Source organism: Cheilinus undulatus, linkage group 21 (genome assembly GCF_018320785.1).
Source record: "Cheilinus undulatus linkage group 21, ASM1832078v1, whole genome shotgun sequence".
Classification (NCBI taxonomy): domain Eukaryota; kingdom Metazoa; phylum Chordata; class Actinopteri; order Labriformes; family Labridae; genus Cheilinus; species Cheilinus undulatus.
In genome coordinates, this window is record NC_054885.1 from 22,718,491 (window position 1) to 22,737,175 (window position 18,685).

Here is an 18,685-nt window from a genome sequence, read left to right on the forward strand (position 1 = left end):
GAAACAGTTGACAGCAGAAGTACCTCAAAATTACAGCATTGTTTCCACTAGACTTTCAGTTTACCAGAACAAACCACCTAGTTGTCCACACACTAGAGCTACTTAAAATAAAGGAGCATCTTGTCTTCCAATAAAAAGAATAAATTGACACTAATTAAGCAAATCGATTTTCAGTGTCATGCAATATGCCCATACCTGCTCCCTGCCCATCGAAGATAAATCCCATAATTACATCTGGAGAAAGAGCTTGAATCAGAGTTGTTTATCAGGTTCTAATCACCCCTTTGACATGGAGTTATTGTTTTATTTATCTCTTAATGCCTTTGGTTTATTTGTGTGTTTGAAAGCTGCCCCACAGTCCGGGATTTCCACCGCAAAGGAGCGTAATGACCGAGAGCAGAGTGAAATTACAGTGTCCGAGCCTCTGCTCTGCCCAAATCACAAGTTTGGAGTTTCTCTTGGAGGGCGATGTTTGTTGTAATTGTCCCTCTCGTTGGACCACAGGCGGTGGCCTTAATGTGTGTATGTGTGCGTTTGTTGTATTCATCCATCTTCTTTTGCGCAAAGCTTAGTGTGTTGTTGTATTTCAGCCTAAAATCAAAGTAGGAAGACGTTTGGAAAAATAGTTCTGTGGACCATTGGATAGGTGCTTCATATTTTATTTATTTATTTATTTATTGCATAACAGGGGTCTGCGCCTTGTAGGAGCAGAGGTGATGTAATCTGATCTGCCTGATCTGCTTTTGACACGCAGGAAGGATTTGATTTTGAAAGGTCGCTGTCAGGGCCTTCAGCTGCTCTTTATAGAACAATAAACTAATGTTATTAAATTCAAAGTAAAGCCTATTATTTGGCGCTAACAACAACACATAATGGCTAATAAAGACTTTTAAATTACATTTTGCGTTTTAGGCACATATTCCAAGTAGTACATTTAAGGAGCAGGATACTTGTTTACATATCAGCTAATTCAAATGACACTTATCCTTAATCTTATCCAACAAACGTCATATTACAGCAGTAATTTGTTTTTCTGTTGTGTTATTTATTGAGTTATCTTTATTTAAAGGTTCAAAAATGTCTGAGCTACTTGGTAATTCTTCTCTAAACCATGCCCATGATTTTATCCTCCACCATGTCACCCATGCTGAGTCGTTTGAAATGATGTAATTGTCTGTTTTCTTGTTGCATTTCGTCTCAAATCAGACTTTAAGGCCCATTGTCCGCCACAAACTGAGACGAGAGGATTTTCTGCCGCTGCTGATTGTGATTTGTGTGACACGCAGAGGCGCTGCAGCCAATGAGCTCGCGCCTTGTGCCAAGTGGAGGCAGAGTGGCTCCGTGCAGACTCACAGTGCGCTCTGAAGAGGAGGAACACACTCCTCTGTGTACTCAACTGCCAGGCTCCGGTTCACATCACGGCAAGAAACAGCACAGCTGAAGGAAGGGCAATAACCAGATTTGAGGATATTGAATCATTTCGAGGACTTTTTTGTGCCGGGAGGTCCTGTGTTTGTCGAGTGCCAGGCTCTGCTGTGTTGGCCCACCATGCGCCGTAACGGTAAAACCGTGTGAGTGTCACGTTTGTGCAGCCTTCAGCAGGGATGTAGAGAAGGGCGAACCAATACCTGAACCCAGCCTAGAGACTTTCTGCCATCGAAGGGATTAAAAAGAGTTTTATTTAAGGTGAATTTTACTTTTTAAAGCTGATGTTTGTCCGTCCGAACAGGAAAAACTTGTCTGTAAGTCTTCTGACTCTTTCACATTGATGGGTCTCTTTATGATGCCCCCCACCTCGAGGTCATAACTGACCCTTCTTATTTCCCGCCACATCACAGCCCCACACCCTTATGATGACTATGAGCTCTATATCGGACACTTTAGTTCCGCCTGATCCATCTAAATCGGCGTTTTTGGAGTTCGGCGGTCACGGCTATCCCGGACACCAGCAGCAATCCCCCGGCCTGAGCCACAACCATTACCCGGTCCACGGGTTGCACGCAGTCGGGCCTTCACAGCACGACGGGCCCTTCTCAGGGGCGTCGTCGTATGGTCGCCCACTGGGATACCCACCTTATCACAGCTCCGTGAGCGCGCACCACCCCGGGCCTTATCTGCCTTATCAGCACGGGGGTCACGGCGGCGCGCTGGGACACACCAGACTCGAAGATGGGGGTAAGTGTCACACAGGACATTCGTTTCAGGGCAATGTGGAACGTTTTGTTATGCAATTTAAACCAAGCCTGCTATTTTTTTTAATGTCGAATAACGGTAACTGAGCCCGCTTTAATTGGGTTGACGTCATTTTTCCCACATCTGTTTTGGTTGCTAATTTAATTGACTTTAACAAGAGGCGAACTAAAATATTTATTTATTTATTTGTTTACTCTTTAGGTCATCTGTGTCCTCGTAAATAGAGAGCGCGACCAGTAACACGCTGAAAACACTTGGGACTTAAAATGACGTCTTTCGTAGGCCTGTGTGTCAGAGTGTGTTACATGGGCCCAGTAAAATCTTTGAAATGGCTTTAAAATTTGATAAACGTGGAAAATAAAACCAACAAAGCGCGTAATAATTGGACCCACGCTGGACACGACCACAGCGTCATGTAGGGGCACTTATGGATTGTCTGGAGATGAGTCTAAGGCCCACTCACACCCGTGGACTCCCCACAAGAAGCAGCCGACACCGGGCCTGCGGTGTCCCGCAGCAGCCCTCCACACACCAACACTCAGACCCCTAATAACGTCCACCCTGCGTCAAATACGCACCCCCTTACGTGAGCGCATGTTTAGGAAGCATACAAATACAATCATATTAAATTGTATTATTTAATCATAAAAATGCAAATTAATAATATTCGTCGACTGTATAGCACAATATAATCGAGGAATTCAGATAAAATAAAAACCCAAAACATTAAACTGCTTTAAAAAAAAAAATAAATTTACAAAATCATGTTTTTAACCTCAGGAAAAACTTTCTCACATTTTGTATCTTCCTATCAGCAAGGCCCACTGTGATCCCTTTCAAGCTCACCCTCCACAAACAAATCATAAATGTTGTAGACCTTTTCCATTAATATTATTACAGGAAATGCTTAAAACACACACAATGTAGTGTGTAACTAGAGGTATTACACCTCCTAATCAATCACTCCATAAAATTTGATGATAGGTTGTTGCTTGTGTGGCATGCACTTCAATTCTGATTTCACTGTTCAAAGCAGAAAAAAACATTAATATAATTTTTATGATTTCTTTGATCTACACACTAAATAAAGTCATTTGTAACTGATATACTTTGAAGCAAATCACATTTTCTCCAGGACAAAGTGGCTGTCAACCATTATAGGTTTGCGTTACCAGTTAAATGATTTGCTATCAGGTCACATATTAACAATAATAAATACAGTTTTTAACATGGGCCTTTGTTTACATGCCAAAAAATAGATGTACCGTTTAGCCTATTTGATTGCTTTGATTGATTTTCTGTAAAAACGGTCTTTCTTTCTTTCTTTCTTTCTTTCTTTCCTTGATCCCTCTTCTATATTGTACCCTCTGATCAGCACAAACTTAACTGAATTTCCCTTATAGTTTCACAAACACAAGAACTCTGTTAAAATGATGAATTATACATCAGTGATAAGTCACCAAACTTATTCCCACAATTAAAAGTCAGCATAATTTCATATTTTTATACCCCTGGGTAGGCCGAAGAATGTTCGACTGAACTTGTTATTTATGGAAAAAAGATTTTATTCCATCTCATCCTGTTTTTCCCACTTCACTTCTTTCTAAGTTGGTTCAATTATTCTATTTAAACAACATTTTAAGAACTAAGGATATGCAAGATATGGCCAATATCAGCGCTTCCTGCTTCTTTTCGTAACATGTTCCTGTATGGCGTATTAAAGTGACTTATAACACGTAGAATAAGCTCAGCTTATAGGGTCAAACTAAACAAAATTATTTTTTATTTATACATTTGGCAGTCTTTTAGGATGTGAACATTATTCTAAACTTGGCGATGTATTGAGACATCACTTTTGTCAGCTTTAAAACTACAGATTTTGATTTTCTGTATTGTTATACTGATAGTAATTCATGAGTAGCGAACCATAATTCCAAGGTTTATTTTTTTAAGAGTGACAGTAGAGTTCTGTAATGCATACCATTTTGATTTTTTTTTTTTGTTTTGTTTTTTTGTTTTTTTTGGTCGCTGTTACTTTTTGGGAGAAATGTAAATAATTGATATGGGCAAGTTTAAAGTGAAGGCGTATCACTTTAGCACATATACTTTTATATATTCAACGTTCAGGTAAAAACAAAACTAACAAGTAAAGCACCTGACAAATGAACACAAGAGTTAGAATGAAAAGGTAAAAAAACCACAGACTGTTATTATCTTTTTTTCTTTCAAAATGATCCTTCTTTCACGCTTTGAATAATGCTTTAAATGCACTCCTTGTGTTTCCCCTCTCTGGTGTTGCTCCGCTGAAGTTTGAATCTGCTGTGAATCACAGCCCGGTTACAGAATCTGAACATCTTGTGGGGCCTCGGCTTGTCCGCAGCTGTTCTCTCCTGCCACTGCAGGCTATAAACTCATGTCATAACAAAGATCAGCGTAGGCGAACATACACAGTTGTATAGCTGTCTCCAATTTAAAAAAGAGATGAAGAAGAAGAGGAGGAAAACCCCTCTCAGCCCTCTCAGCGATTGAGCTGCATCAAACCAAAATTCGGGGTACAAAGAGGGTTCTTTGAGATGTCACATCATCTAAAAGTATTCTTGCGTGAATCAAAATTACACAGTGGTGTAGTGTTGTGTGTAGATGTGGGTATGCTCTTCGTTTTAAAGTGAGTATATTTTATGGTGACAAAAATGAGTGGGTATACTCCAAACACCAGCGTATACCCTGTTCTACCTTGCCGACAGTACATACCCTACCATAGTGTCATTTCAAAACCACACTTAAACTTCTTTATGTTTGTAAAAACCAAACTGTATCAATGGAGTCTGATAATGTGGCAACAAAAATACGAGGCCTACGAGAGTCCTATATTGGTTAATATCTTGTTTTAAGCACAAAAATTGCAGGCAAAGACCTGCATGATGTCCATCAAGCTCAGAAACATTGGCAACATCTTTGAACTGAAAACACGCCAATGTATTTGTGCAATTTTTACAGTGTGCAGAAATTTGCATGCAATCTTTTGTGGATGCAGTTTTCCCCTTTTTTTAATGTCTTGTTCTTTAATGTCTGTCTTTTTTTTTTTTTTTTTTTTTTTTTTAGACTTTTTGGGTACTTTTTGCTGCTATTGATCATTAATATTACAGAGACTGTATTATTTTAAACGTGGTATTGAAAAAAGTCTTGAGAACTTTGACAACTTTAACCTGAAACATCTGCGCTACAGGAAAATAATAGAGCCCCTGATATTTTTTCTGTTCCTGGATATTGTGCAAAGTAGTTATATGAATAAACATTGTAGAGGCGCTAAACATTTTCGAAGTAAGGATACATAGATGTTTATTCACTTATAAAAAAATTTCACTCCTCTATTGTAAGATGTTTCATACACAAAAGACTTTTCAAATTTCAGGCTTTTATTTTATATCCATATTATTGCGATCCTTAAGCACTACTTTGGTATAAAGACAGTCATCAGCAGAAAAAGCTCACTAAAACGGAAATTTTTGACATATAAAGCTTTTTATAAGCATAAGGGGGTCATAGGCTTGTTTGTCTCTGTCTCTGTTTGCCATTTCCAAGCTTCAGTCCCAACTTAACTCTTCGGTTTTGACATTCTGCCCCCCTCCTCTCCTGCAGATCACGAGAAGCCCACGGCGGTGATAGAGAACGGAGAGGTGAGGCTGAACGGGAAGGGGAAGAAGATCAGGAAGCCTCGGACCATCTACTCCAGCCTGCAGCTCCAGGCCCTCAACCAGCGCTTCCAGCAGACCCAGTACCTCGCCCTGCCCGAGAGGGCCGACCTGGCAGCCAAGCTGGGCCTGACGCAGACCCAGGTACTGATCTGGACAGCACACACTCACACAAAGAGACCTTATGCTACCTGATTTTTAATCCAGCATGAAGCCAGAAAAAATCAAGCATTAAAGGATGAAAATAACATGGGGTAAAACATTACCTTGCATTAACTTAAACATGATATATGATATGTGGTGACAGGAGTCGGAAACAATATGTGTCAGCTAATTTTCTTATTACAGGCAAACGTTCATCACCACACCCAAACTTCAAAGTAAATATGACACGCATCGAGAGTGCTGTTTGTATGGAGTGCACCACCACAATGGAGGTTAGGCAGATGTAACAGACAGTTATGCAGATGTTTTTAATGGAAAAAGGCAAAAAAGTAGAATCGGATTTTTTTCTAAAATCAAATCTCTTCTGTCATTTATTAAACAATTTCTTGGTTTACTGTGACTGCAACAAGAGCAGCTTGAAAGCAAAAACTGGCGTGTGTACATTCTTAGCAATTGTCATCACTTGTTCTTCTTAGTGCAATTACATGTTGGCATGTGCTCAAATAAACTTAAATGTCATTTGAAGTTTAGTCACACAGAAGCCTGTTGGAATAAAATCAGAACAATTAACAAGGCATTCAGAAATGAACTCCCCAGATTCTAAAGAATGATGGGTGCCTGTGTGAAAAAGGGTGTCTGTGTGATGGGTGTTAACAGTGAATGTGCATTTGAGGGATGACATGGAGAATTGTTTAGCCATTGGTCATCCTTTTTATGTGACAGATTTCTCTCCAACAAGTCAAATTTGCTTACATGCAGCTGAAGTCTGTGAGTGTCACATTAAAAGCAGTTAGCCAATGCTTGATGCTGTCATGTCTGAGCAAGTGATGAAGCATCTTATTTTATATCTAAAAGACACTTAGGAGCCCAGAGGGGAAAAAACTCCAAATAAATAAATGTCTTATTTCTCAAACTCCATTGATATTTGGAAAATGAAATGAACTCTAATCCAGCTGACTGAAGCTCAGATATCTTAACAATACATTCTTTAGTTGTATTTCCTTCATCTTTAAGTAAGCGCTTGCTGAAAAGTGGGGTTTAATAGTTTTACTCAATCATTTATTTATGCTCTAAATTGTTGCCATACAATTAGCATAGGTAAGATTGATACTAATACACGTGTATCCTCTTAAGATAAGGCAACGTCGGCCACAGAAAATAAGTATGTTAGCTTTCTCTCCTGTTTAAAAACGTTATTTAAAGAAAATGATTGGGGTTTTTTGATAGGCTAGTTTAAAGTTAAGGCAATAAATGTGTCTGTTTAGCAAAGCCCATTTTCCATTTTACTATGAGTCTTGATATCCAAAAAAGAAGCTATACATTAAAGCGTATCATGTCGTATTGTATCTTAGCTTGTCTTATCACAATGTGTGGTATTTATCATATAAAATGGTAACACATCATATCAACTTAAGCTAATGTTTAGTTTCAATAATAACTAAATGTGTACTTCTTTGTCTCTAATTTATCACTCTACTCTAATTTATTATGTGTACAGCAATTGGAGTCCAAGAAAAATTATCCCTAGGGAACAATCAGGCCTTATCATGTCGTATCACATCGCATCGTATTGTATTGTATCTTGTCTTATAGTATCGTACCTTGTCTGATTGTATTATATTGTACTGAATTATATTGTATCTTGTCTCTTTTTATTGTATTATATCGAATCCTTTCTTATCATGTCGTTTTGTATCGCATCATATGGTATCAACTTTAGCTTAATGTTTAGTTTCAACAATGGCTACATTTTGTCACTACTTACAAAATTAAATCATTTTATTCAGTATTTTTTAAAATACTGAGAGTACTGAAGTAACTAGAATGACGTTCTTTCTCCCTGAGCAATAATTTAACACCTTTTTAAAAAGATTAAAACTGTGCTGTATTTCCACCTCAGTGGGTCAACTTTTCCAAAGTTTTGGTCCTTTAACAGAGAAACAAAGATGGTCCAAATGAGTTACCGTTTACTGAAGCCCTGAAAAATCCTAAGCTAAACACATAATCATTTTCTAATACAACAGTGCCATCTTATGGGGCATTTTTCTGTTTTTATTGTGTGGTTATATAACGATATGAGGAGTTTCAAACGTCTTAGTTAGGCCTTCCAGTATGACAGATGTGAAAATGTCATGCACAATTAGCCAGCTGTGCTTAATGAAAGTTACTTTCTGATGACTCTGCAGCTTGTTTTTCAAAATGGCAGGTGTATGTCTTGATTACCTAACATTTTCAAACACACTGATTGGCCCATATTTAGCATGTTACTTAATATTCCTTTGCACCCCTTCCCCTGAAACAGTAAAAGCTGTGTTGTAACTGAAAGCAGCAGGACAAGTCTTCAAAAATAGAAACCTCTTGCTTGATCTCCCACACATCAAGCACTTCAAATGGGGTGACCAAGTCACAGTGCAAAGCCATTTAGAGCTGTTATCATGATTATGATCATTGTTCGTCATGAGGCGGCAGCACAAAGGGAGAGAGCGAGAACAAAAGGAAATGCTGGTGCCAGGAAAAAAAATGGGTTAGTGTTGCTTGATTTTTCATTCCTCTGTTGGGCTATTTAAAAACACTTACACTGAGAAGTGAAAAGTCAGAGTTTGAGAACTGAGCCTGTGGCCCACTGGGAGAACAGGATTGTTATTAAAGACCTTATTTGAAATAGGATCCATACCTGTGTGTATGAGTGCGCATTTTTTGTGCACACTGAGTAAGCAGCCGTCAGATGAGCTGTCCTAATCCTGTATAGATTAACCATCACGGCTATGTTTACACTGAGAGTAAGAGATGATCCATTCATTTACCTTGGTCTTTTGTGGAGCCATCATGGTTTTAAATGTGGTCTGCTGCAGGATATACTCACATTCATGATCACCAAAGCAGTGCGTTTTAACCCTATCTCTCTGTGGGTATTGTTTGACGTGTTTGGATCACATGATCTTTGATTAAAAATAATGTTCTTTATGGCAGTGTCTGACTGACAGAAGAGTTCAATTGCAGCATATCTTTAATTCAGTATGATTAAAAAATGTGGCTTCTGTTCCTAACCCTTTAAGTTAAACAAAGCTACAGAGAGCTAAGTTTCCCATAACAGATGTTTAAATTTTCCCACTGCTATTTCTCAGTCAAGGTCCCAAGCAAGCTGATCTGAGATTTTAAAAAGTGAGGTAAGCATGCAGCAGACTTTTGATTGGTCATTGTGAATGGTAACCTTCACATAGCACATCATATCCCCCATGCCTGCAGTTTAAATATATATATATATATATAGATGATATGATATGACAAACAATAAAAATTAGAACAACTGGGCACAGTCAGTAGAGCAGGCACCCACATACAGAGGATGGGCACACTGGTCACATGTTTGAATCCTTGACCTGTTTGGTGCATGTCTTCCCCCTCTGCCTCTTTAAATTTCCTGTCTCTCTTAAGCTTTCCTATTCATTAAAGGGAAAATGCCCAAAAGATTAATCTTTAAAAATCCAAAACAATAAATACTTTAAAAACTTCAAATCAAAATGTTTTTTTTTAAATTGTGCTCATCTCAAAGAAATGCCTGTTTCTTTATCAGTGAACAATAAAATGTTGCAAAAAAGCATCAATAAAGGCAGAGCCATTATATTTAATTGTCAAATCTCCTTTTTCCCTCCCAGAGAGTTAATACCTCTTTATTTTCCATCTGTTGTTTTATTGACAAACTTGAGTTTTCAGAGAAATGATAAATGCCACTCTTAACAGCACAACAGCAGTGTGTGAAGTCTCATGGGGCCCCGTTTGGGAGGTTTCCTACTGTCGTTGTAATATTTACATGTTTTGTGCCTGTGCTGTGGTTAAAGTTTGGCACCTCTCAGGGGCCAAAATATGATCTGGGGCTCCAAGCATTGTCCCTCCTTGCCTGATGACAAGCAGTGCATCTGCATCTATGGCCTACAAGGGTTTCTTTTTTTCAGATTCACAATATGAAATTGGCTGCCTATTAAATGCGTGGCATTGCTAAACTAAATGAGGGAGGATTTGAAGGGGGCTATTTGCAATGGAAAACAAAACCAAGAAAAGTTCCTGGCTCCTTAAGTCAGATAAGATAAGTCAAGCCAAACCATGCTGTAGATCTGAGACTTAGATGTGCGACATGCTACGATTTCCTGGTTATACATATAAATAATGCACTTATGTCTGCACAAACACACATTTAACCATGAATATACATGAATGTATGTAGCCTGTGTGCATTTTCATACACATATGGAGACACAAGCGTAAACACACTCACTTGAAGATAGTGATCACACACCACATTTCCATCCTGCCTTCATGTCATTAGGCCAACAGCCAACTGCTGCTGACCAATGGCACGTAGCATGGTCCTTGTATTTTCCATTGAACTAAAATCCTCACAGATATCAAGGCACACATGGCAGAGTTTGGTTGATGTGTCATGTTCACATACATATGTACACACACAAAGTGGCACCTGGCCTGCCTCTGAGCCACCCTCCTTTGCTAATGTTGGTGTCATTAGTCGCGCTCTCAGAGAAGCTGTCAGCTCCGTGTTGCTACTGGAATATGAAACCAATAATTACAGCAGAAAGCCTCTCACTGAGGCTACATTTACTTAAGGTGCTGTTGATTGACTCCTGGGCTCATAAACTTATATGTGACTTAAATAGTGACTTAAGGTTTTCATCTGTGAGCTACCACTTTAGTGGAACGCACATTTATTTTACTGCTGGACCTGCACTCTATTCATTGTGGTTGTGATTACATAAGTGTGATGGGGCTTTGCTCTTAGGATTGGCTGGATTAGTATGAGACAAGTAATTTCTATACATTTTATTTATGGATTTTGCACTGATTTAGATAGCCCTTTGGAGAAGTTGGTGAAAGAAAATTTTCCAGTTTATTTCTGTAGCATTGTTTCCTTTTAATGGCAGTGGTGAATGACAGAGTGAAAGCTTATTTATCTGTTAAAACTTCTAACGGGCTGTGATTGACGTCATTGATTACTCTGGAACAATAGTAGACAGACTTAGAGTCAAGTTTTGCTCTTTATGGCAATTTAAAACGCTTCAGCTCAATACTGGGTGTGAAAGCTGGCACTTTTTTGAAAATCCAAACTTTTTCCCATATATTTAGACTCAATTACACCAGTCTGAAATTAGATTTTATATGGAAGCAAATATACTTCATAAACCACTTCTAACCATCTTCATAAATACCCATAAAATCCCAAGATAAGATTTCATGAAACTGTGTTGAGAAAAAAACAATTTTAGCGCCAAGTATGTTTTCCCCACTCTTTTTTTATCTCTCCCTTTCGTCTGAGCTTTTTTCTCCACTACACACGGCTTCATTTTTAGCTTCACGGCGCAGTTAAAACCTGTTTTAGACAAAGTATCCTCGTCCGACTGCTTACAATTATTCATGATTCATTTGTTCCCGCTAAGCTGACAGGTTGCCCTGGAGGCATGTTCGTGTAATTTAATGCTCAATTTGCAAGCAATGCTAGAAAACAGAGAACATGGCAGTTATATCAACAACAAAACAAGTGAATCTCCTCTAACCATAGTTTGATATTTTGACACATTCATGATACCTGTCTTATTCACACACATTCCTCTGTTTTTGTCATAGTCAGTGCTACTGACATGTTGTTTTTGGCAAGCATTGTCAAGCATCACTTGTGTTATTATCAAGTAATTATTGTGCAATCCTTGTTTATCTTTTTATCTCATTGTTACTTAATTGTGGGTTATTTTGCATAGTTACCTTTAATAGCATTCTGAAGAGGTGCATCTGTGGTGCAATTGTGTGTCTGTTTTGTGGGATCCATTGATGTGAATAAGAGCAATAAAACACACTTAACTTGTTCAGTTTAACTTGAGGTGATAAGCATAGACATAAAATGAAGACATTAACTAAAACCTTGTGGTTTAAAGATCATTTAATCAGGATTCTAAACCTGACTACTAACAACACAGTAATAAGGTACATGATATTTTGCTGCGTTACTATAGAACAAATGAGGAACGAACTAGTGGTTGATTTTGAGTGAATCATATAGAGTTGCTAATGATTACTTAAAGGATAATGATAGTGAGATAATATTTTATTGAACTACTAGTCAAGTTATTACTTACTTAATGCAGATTCTTGATTATTTTTAGTAATTTGCTGAACAGTATTTAAGCAATAACAAATAGTATACTTTTTGTTACACGCTGAGTGTTGTGGAGGATCATAATGTGTTGTTATTTAGGCTACTTGGTATTAAGTCATTACTTAATCATTACTTGACTGTACTTGTATAGTACTCAGCGCATCATAATTACTGTTCGGTGTATTGTGTTACAAAAAAGTCAGTTAGAGTAATCTCATCTATTTTTACCTCCGCCAAGGAGGTTATGTCATCGGCAGGGTTTGTTAGTTTGTTAGTTTGTTTGTAAGCAACATAACTCAAAGAGTTATGGATGGATTTTGATGAAATTTTCAGGAAATGTCAGAAATGGCATAAGAAGAACTGATTAGATTTTGGGAGTGATCCAGATCACCGTCTGGATCCAGGAAATTTTTAAAGGATTCTTTACTATTGGGAGATAGGGCTGATGGTGGAGGTCTGCGCTCTCTGAGTGCTTTTCTAGTTTGAGTTATTATTACTTTTCCATACAAGTAATCTGGTGCTGAAACAAAACTTTTTTTCCTTTCCTTTCCTTTCTTTTCAATGCAGACAAAAAGAAATACATAAAACCATCTGCATGCACGGTTTCTGTTTCTCTCCTACCTTTTGGCACATAGCTCCATGCCAGTGGGAGGTAAACACATCTGTAAAGGACGGCATTACACTTAGCTTTAAAATCGTCAATATGCTGATTTTCTTTGGATGAAAGGGGCAACATCTTAGCAAAATTTAGGAACAAAAGCTGTTGTTGTATTGTCAGCTTTGCCATAGCGCTCTTTCAGTGAGGCATTCAGACTTACACACAGCCTGTGCATAATGCATAGAACCTTTGTGTCTACTACAAAGCTATTAAAAGTTATCACATATAATTCTGTCATTAGTCAGCAGAGTCACAGGTTATGTCACTTTAACCTCCAGAGACCTGAGTTTTTGTTTGAATGCATTTTAAGTGTCTCTCATTTATTTTGGACAAGTAGGGAGGTAGGACCTGATAAGTTTAAATAGTTTTGACCTAAAATGATGTCCACAAATGTCCTAAAAGTCCTTTTTCTGTAGAGATTACAGCACTGGATATGTTTTAGAGTAAATGTTTTGGCTATGTTAACCAGATCATCAGCTGCTGGGATTCTTCAGTCAGTGGGAAATGGTGTCAGTCATTGAGAGAGGTATGCTGGAGTCATTTTTGACGATGGACCACAAGGACTTGTTAATGCCAAGCATGAACCAAAAATCCACTTAAAGTTTCTTTGAGTTTTCTTTAAAATCCACACAAAACGCCCAACATTTAAAAGAATTGACCTAAAATTTCAGTGAAATTTGTGAGAATATTTCTAAGTATCACATAATAGTACCCCCATGTTTCAGTGAAACTTCATCATAAAGCCTAAACATTCTTATAAAAACTCCCCCAAACCCATATAAATTTCTAAAAATGTCAAGCAAAGTCCTTTAAATTCCAAAACATATTTCTCTGAAAAAATATTTAAATTTGAAAACAAAAATACCAAAAATTGGTAAGGTTTCCAGAAGTTCTTAAAAGGATAGCATAGCTTACAAACCTTGCACAGTTTTAGAGCTGGTAGCATATGCTAACATAAACAGTAAAGACTGCCTATAATTTAAGCTAACACTTCTGGGAGAGACTTAAAAGAGAATAACTCTAGCGTTAGCTAGCATTAGCCTACTGGTAGAACATGGAGCTATTATCTAACTAGGGCATAGATTAAAAAAGAAAAAAAAATGACTAGCATTAGCTTACATAAATAAGAACCAGTTATGCTAGCTACACTTTCTGGGAAGGGCTTAACTTGTTACCTAACAATGTTGGCAGCAACTTCAAAGACAATAATATGAGGTCTCAATTTGTGGAAGACACTTAAGAAGCAGTTATTAAAGCTTTAAATAGAGCAAAGATCTAAAACAGGTCATACTAGACACAACTTTTGACCGGTAAATAACCAGTTATGTAAACAAAAAAAATCTAGAAGATGCTGAAAAGCTGGGAGTGTTAGCTAACATCTATGGCAGAGATAACTGGGTCATGGTCATGGGAAGATACGTAAAACCAGCTATTTAAGCGATTCTGACAGAAATCTAAGAATTGGTAATATTATCTCATGTAGCAATGATGGACAGGGGCTGTTTGTTCTGTGCCCAGCATTGTCATATATGACATGTAAGAGACAGGTTAAACAGTGTGAAATATCTTATGAACCATAGATTGTAGCCACTACTTGTTTTTCCCTCTGAAAGCCCTCCAGTTCAAATAATGTTGTCCATGCCTATGTATCCAGGATCTTGGATGATTAAACCCTCACCAGTAACTCTAATATTCAACATGTTTTTAACCATTTTATAATCTTTTTTTTTTTTTTTAATCATTCCTGCCACTAGCTTTGGCCTTAGCCACCATATCACTTTCCCACAATGCATTGTGATGGGCTATGACAAACAATAGCAGGCTTTTCTGTCGTTTTGCTTTTCCAAAGAGGGAATGTGTAAACACTTTGAAACTGGAGGAGAGCGCTGGAATGACTTATAATGGAGAAAGAGAGACAAGGTCTTTTTTTGTAAATATGTGAATATTTTAAAGCCTTTTTGTCACAGGATGATAATTTTTTTTACTTTTGATCCACAAGAGATGGGAGAACAAGTTTGTTAAAAAAAAAAAAAAAAAGGCTTAGTCATTATTGTTTTCTGTTTGTGACACATAAAAATCTTTTAGTTTTAATTTCTGTTTAGTTTTTTTTCTTTTGTCTTTATAGTCCCATAACTTTGAAAAAATTCAAGTGACATTACTGCAACACACATATTCCTAAAGCCCAGGTTGTCCCGAATGTTTAGAGCTTGACTGTGCACCGCAGGATTGATGTTTTACAAGTTTAAGCCAAAAAGTCCAGGCGAGACACAATGGTTAAAAAAAAAGAATGCCCAGAGAGTTAATGGAACAAGTCCTTTAGATTGCTAATCTGTAGCAGAACATATGGAGATGTGACATTTTATTTCCTAGGTACCCTAAGTAATGATCATTGATAAAGAAAAAAAATGACTCACTGAACTATAACAGAAATTTTTCTTGTTTAAGATATTTTAGAAGCCAAACTCATTTTTTTACTAAAAAGTAATGCAGGGCGCCGATGGCCTAGTGGTCAGGTTGCCCCCCATGTACGGGCAGACGGCCTGGGTTTGAGCATGGCCTGTGGCTCTTTCACCACATGTCATTCCCCACTCTCTCATCCCTGTTTCCAACTATATCCACTGTTCTATCTCTCCAATTAAGGCAAAAAAGCCAAAAAAAAATCTTCAACAATGCAATTTTAACTCCTATTTCTAAGTATGGAAAAATAAAGTTATCCACACAGATTGTTCAAAATTGTTCTTTTTTATTTATGAACTGGTAGTCCATAGTTTTTTGTTGAAAGAATAGGTCACTCAAAAAGGTGTCCATCTTGTTAAATGAGGTTTTTTATGTTTTGTTTTTTTTTTCTCAATATAGTTGAAATAATCTTGCAGAAGGACTACAGCTGTTGTAAATCATCTTCAGTACAGTAATTCTGACCCTCTACTTGTCTCTTAGGTCAAAATTTGGTTTCAGAACAAACGATCCAAATACAAGAAGATTATGAAGAATGGGCCCTGTGGACCTGAGGGGGACCACCTTGCCCCTGCTGCACCATCCTCCTCTTCTCCATGCTCCCTATGGGACATCAGCATGGCTGCAAAAGGTGCGCAGGTGCACTCTGGAGGATACATGAACAATTTTGCTCACTGGTACCCGGGACACCAGCAGGACTCCATGCCAAGGACTCAGATGATGTGACAGAGAAGAGGATGCAAAACCTCCAAGAAAAATAGTGGATTTACAAGCTGACTGGAGCTGTTACAGACACTGACACTGTTGAGAGTGGGAGTCACTCTGGAGGCAAAAATAGTCAGACTGGATCAATTTAAGAAAATGTAGAAGCGTATAAATAACTAGCATCTTCTTAATATGTTAAAATGTTTAGTCAGCAAAATAAACTGGCTAGTTATTTACTGATTGAGCAGTTGCAGAGACGAAAACTCTCAAAGTCCAAATGAAACTGCACACTGATAGATGTCTAGATTAGAAGGAAGCTTTGCAGGTAATGTATGCACTTCATGTGGGCTAGCAAGTTTTCTGAAGGAGGTGATCTCTAATCCCTGGGGATTAGAGAAGAAGCTCAAGGATGTACTTTGAACACAAACTTATATTTGAATGGGATCTCAGTCCAAAAGCCAAAGCCAGACTGAAATTAAACCAAAGCAATTTGGTTTCAGGAGGAACGTATTCAGCACTAGTAGGCCTTCAGAATACAAGAAGGCCCTGTCAGCCTCTAGCTTTATTGGACTAGTCTGATTAAAATGGAGGTTTGAATGGTGAAGTTACTGCCTGAAAATTCACAGATTTGTCTGCTGTTCTTTTTACATCTTATTGCTTATTAAATGGTGTATCCTAGTCAAAATTCAATTAATTCAGTTAAGTTAATGATAAGTTACATAATGCAGCAGTAGTAATTCAGAGTGGAAAAACAGACCCAGTAATGTCACAAATAATGTAGCAATGTTTATGCAATTTATCAAGTCTCACAAAAAAAATGTCAGTCAGGTTATCTTTGCCTTCAGTGGGGCTCTGCTTTTCAAGTTGGTATCATTTTTCAGTAAGCTACAACTTAAGGTAATGACAACCCTAACCAGCATCTCTGTTTCTGGGCATTTCAGGTATTTTTCTGTCTTGGGGGAGTTTTGTGGTACAGGTACACATGAAAAGGAGGGGTCTTCAGGGTTTTTCATAGGTTTTCTTGATGGAACTGTACTGATCTTATGTTAAAAAACAGATCAAAGAACTTAAGAAAGTAGAAAAGTTATTTTGACTTTCTGCTGCTTTTTGTGAATGATTGCAGGGTGTAACATAAACCTTTAAAGAGCTGTATGAAGGTCTTCAAAGTATCAGTAGGGTCTCTGATGGGGTAAGCATAAAGTGATTTTTTTTGGTACTTAAAATCCTATTTTTAGGAGAATGTGGGGATGTCTGCTTTAATGTGTCAAATTTTATATATTTTTTCATTTAAATAAAGTGTAAATGGGTAAAATATCAAGCCAAAAAGAAAAAAATGCCGAACTGTATTTGAAAGCCATATTTGTATAAAAGAGTTTTCCACACATCAATCATGACTAATGTGCTGATTCTTTTGTCATTATCATAATTCTCATTATAATTAACTTTACATTAATATGCACAGACCTGGGAGTGAAGTGAAAATATTTAAAGCGCCCCCTTCTGGATGTTTCACCCTTTTATTGATTTTATAAGTCAGTCGTGGTCAATATAATTTGGCTTTTCTGACAAAAAAAAAAATCTCTTCAATGCCAAAGTGAAAGCAGATTTCTGCAAAGTAATGTCAACTACATCTGGACGCATCTGGAAGCTGCAATTTTACTCCATTCTTCTTTGCAAGACTGCTCAAGCTCTGTCAGATTGCACATAATGTGAACAGGCCTTTTCAAGTCCAGCCACAAATTCTCTATTTGAGGTCATGACTAGGGCTGAACAATTGGGAAAAAAATCTAATTTTAATTTTTTCCACCCGATATTGCAATTGCGATTTCATATGTGATTATTTCTCGAGTTCCACATCTCATGTATTTTCCAATCAACATATGCGCTAAATTATTCCATATTATAACCAACACAATATAAGACTAAACCAGGATTGAACAATTTTGCAAAAAAACTGTAATTGTGATTATTTTGACTCCTATTGCAAATTGGATATGATATGATATGATTAATTTCCCAGCCCTAGTCTGGACTTTGACTCAGCCACTGAATAACATTCACCTTGTTGCCTTTATACCTTTTCTGTGTAGCTTTCCGTGTATACTTCAGGTCATTGTCATGCTGGAAAATAAATCTTCTCTCAGACTGTAGTTCTCTTGCAGACTGAGTAAGAATTGTCCTCCAGGATTTTTCTAACTTTTGCCACTTTCATTTTTACCCTATACCTTTACAAACCTTTCAGGGTCAGCTACTGAGAAGCATGCCCACAACATGATGCTGCCACCATCATGCTTAACAGTTGGGATGATGTGTTTGTGGTGATGTTAGGTATCTGCCAATCATAGCATCTTGTCTGATTGCTAAAAAGCACCATTTGGATCATATTAGACCAAATAACTTTCTTCCTCTTGACAATCAAGTTTCCTACATGCCTTTTGGCAAACTCTAGTCGAGATTTCATGAGTTTTCTTCAAAAGTGTCTTTCTCTTTGCCACTCTCATAAAGCTTTGACTGAAGAATCAGGCAACAGTTGTAAGCTCTCCCATCTCAGCTGCTGAAGCTTGTAACTCCTTCAGAGTAGTCACTGGTGTCTTGGTGGCCCCTCTCACTAGTCTCCTTCTTGCACGCTCACTCAGTTTGTGAGGACGGCCCGATCTA

The 18,685-nt window shown here is 37.7% G+C and overlaps 1 protein-coding gene across 1 annotated transcript; it reads left to right on the plus strand.

The window, feature by feature from the left end:
- Positions 1 to 1,850: 1,850 nt before the first annotated feature.
- Positions 1,851 to 17,318, plus strand: LOC121503652 (homeobox protein Dlx4a-like). Its single transcript, XM_041778163.1, has 3 exons — positions 1,851 to 2,175; positions 5,833 to 6,029; positions 15,806 to 17,318. The coding sequence occupies exons 1-3, from the start codon at positions 1,851 to 1,853 to the stop codon at positions 16,046 to 16,048; spliced, it is 765 nt and encodes a 254-aa protein (XP_041634097.1). The 3' UTR covers positions 16,049 to 17,318.
- The last annotated feature ends 1,367 nt before the right edge of the window (positions 17,319 to 18,685 follow it).

Excerpts from the sequence above, each read along its gene's own strand:
- LOC121503652 (XM_041778163.1), top strand. The coding sequence starts at position 1,851 with ATGATGACTATGAGCTCTATATCGGACACTTTAGTTCCGCCTGATCCA. Across the intron at positions 2,176-5,832 it reads CACCAGACTCGAAGATGGGG|ATCACGAGAAGCCCACGGCG; the intron begins GTAAGTGTCACA and ends CCTCTCCTGCAG. Across the intron at positions 6,030-15,805 it reads TGGGCCTGACGCAGACCCAG|GTCAAAATTTGGTTTCAGAA; the intron begins GTACTGATCTGG and ends CTTGTCTCTTAG.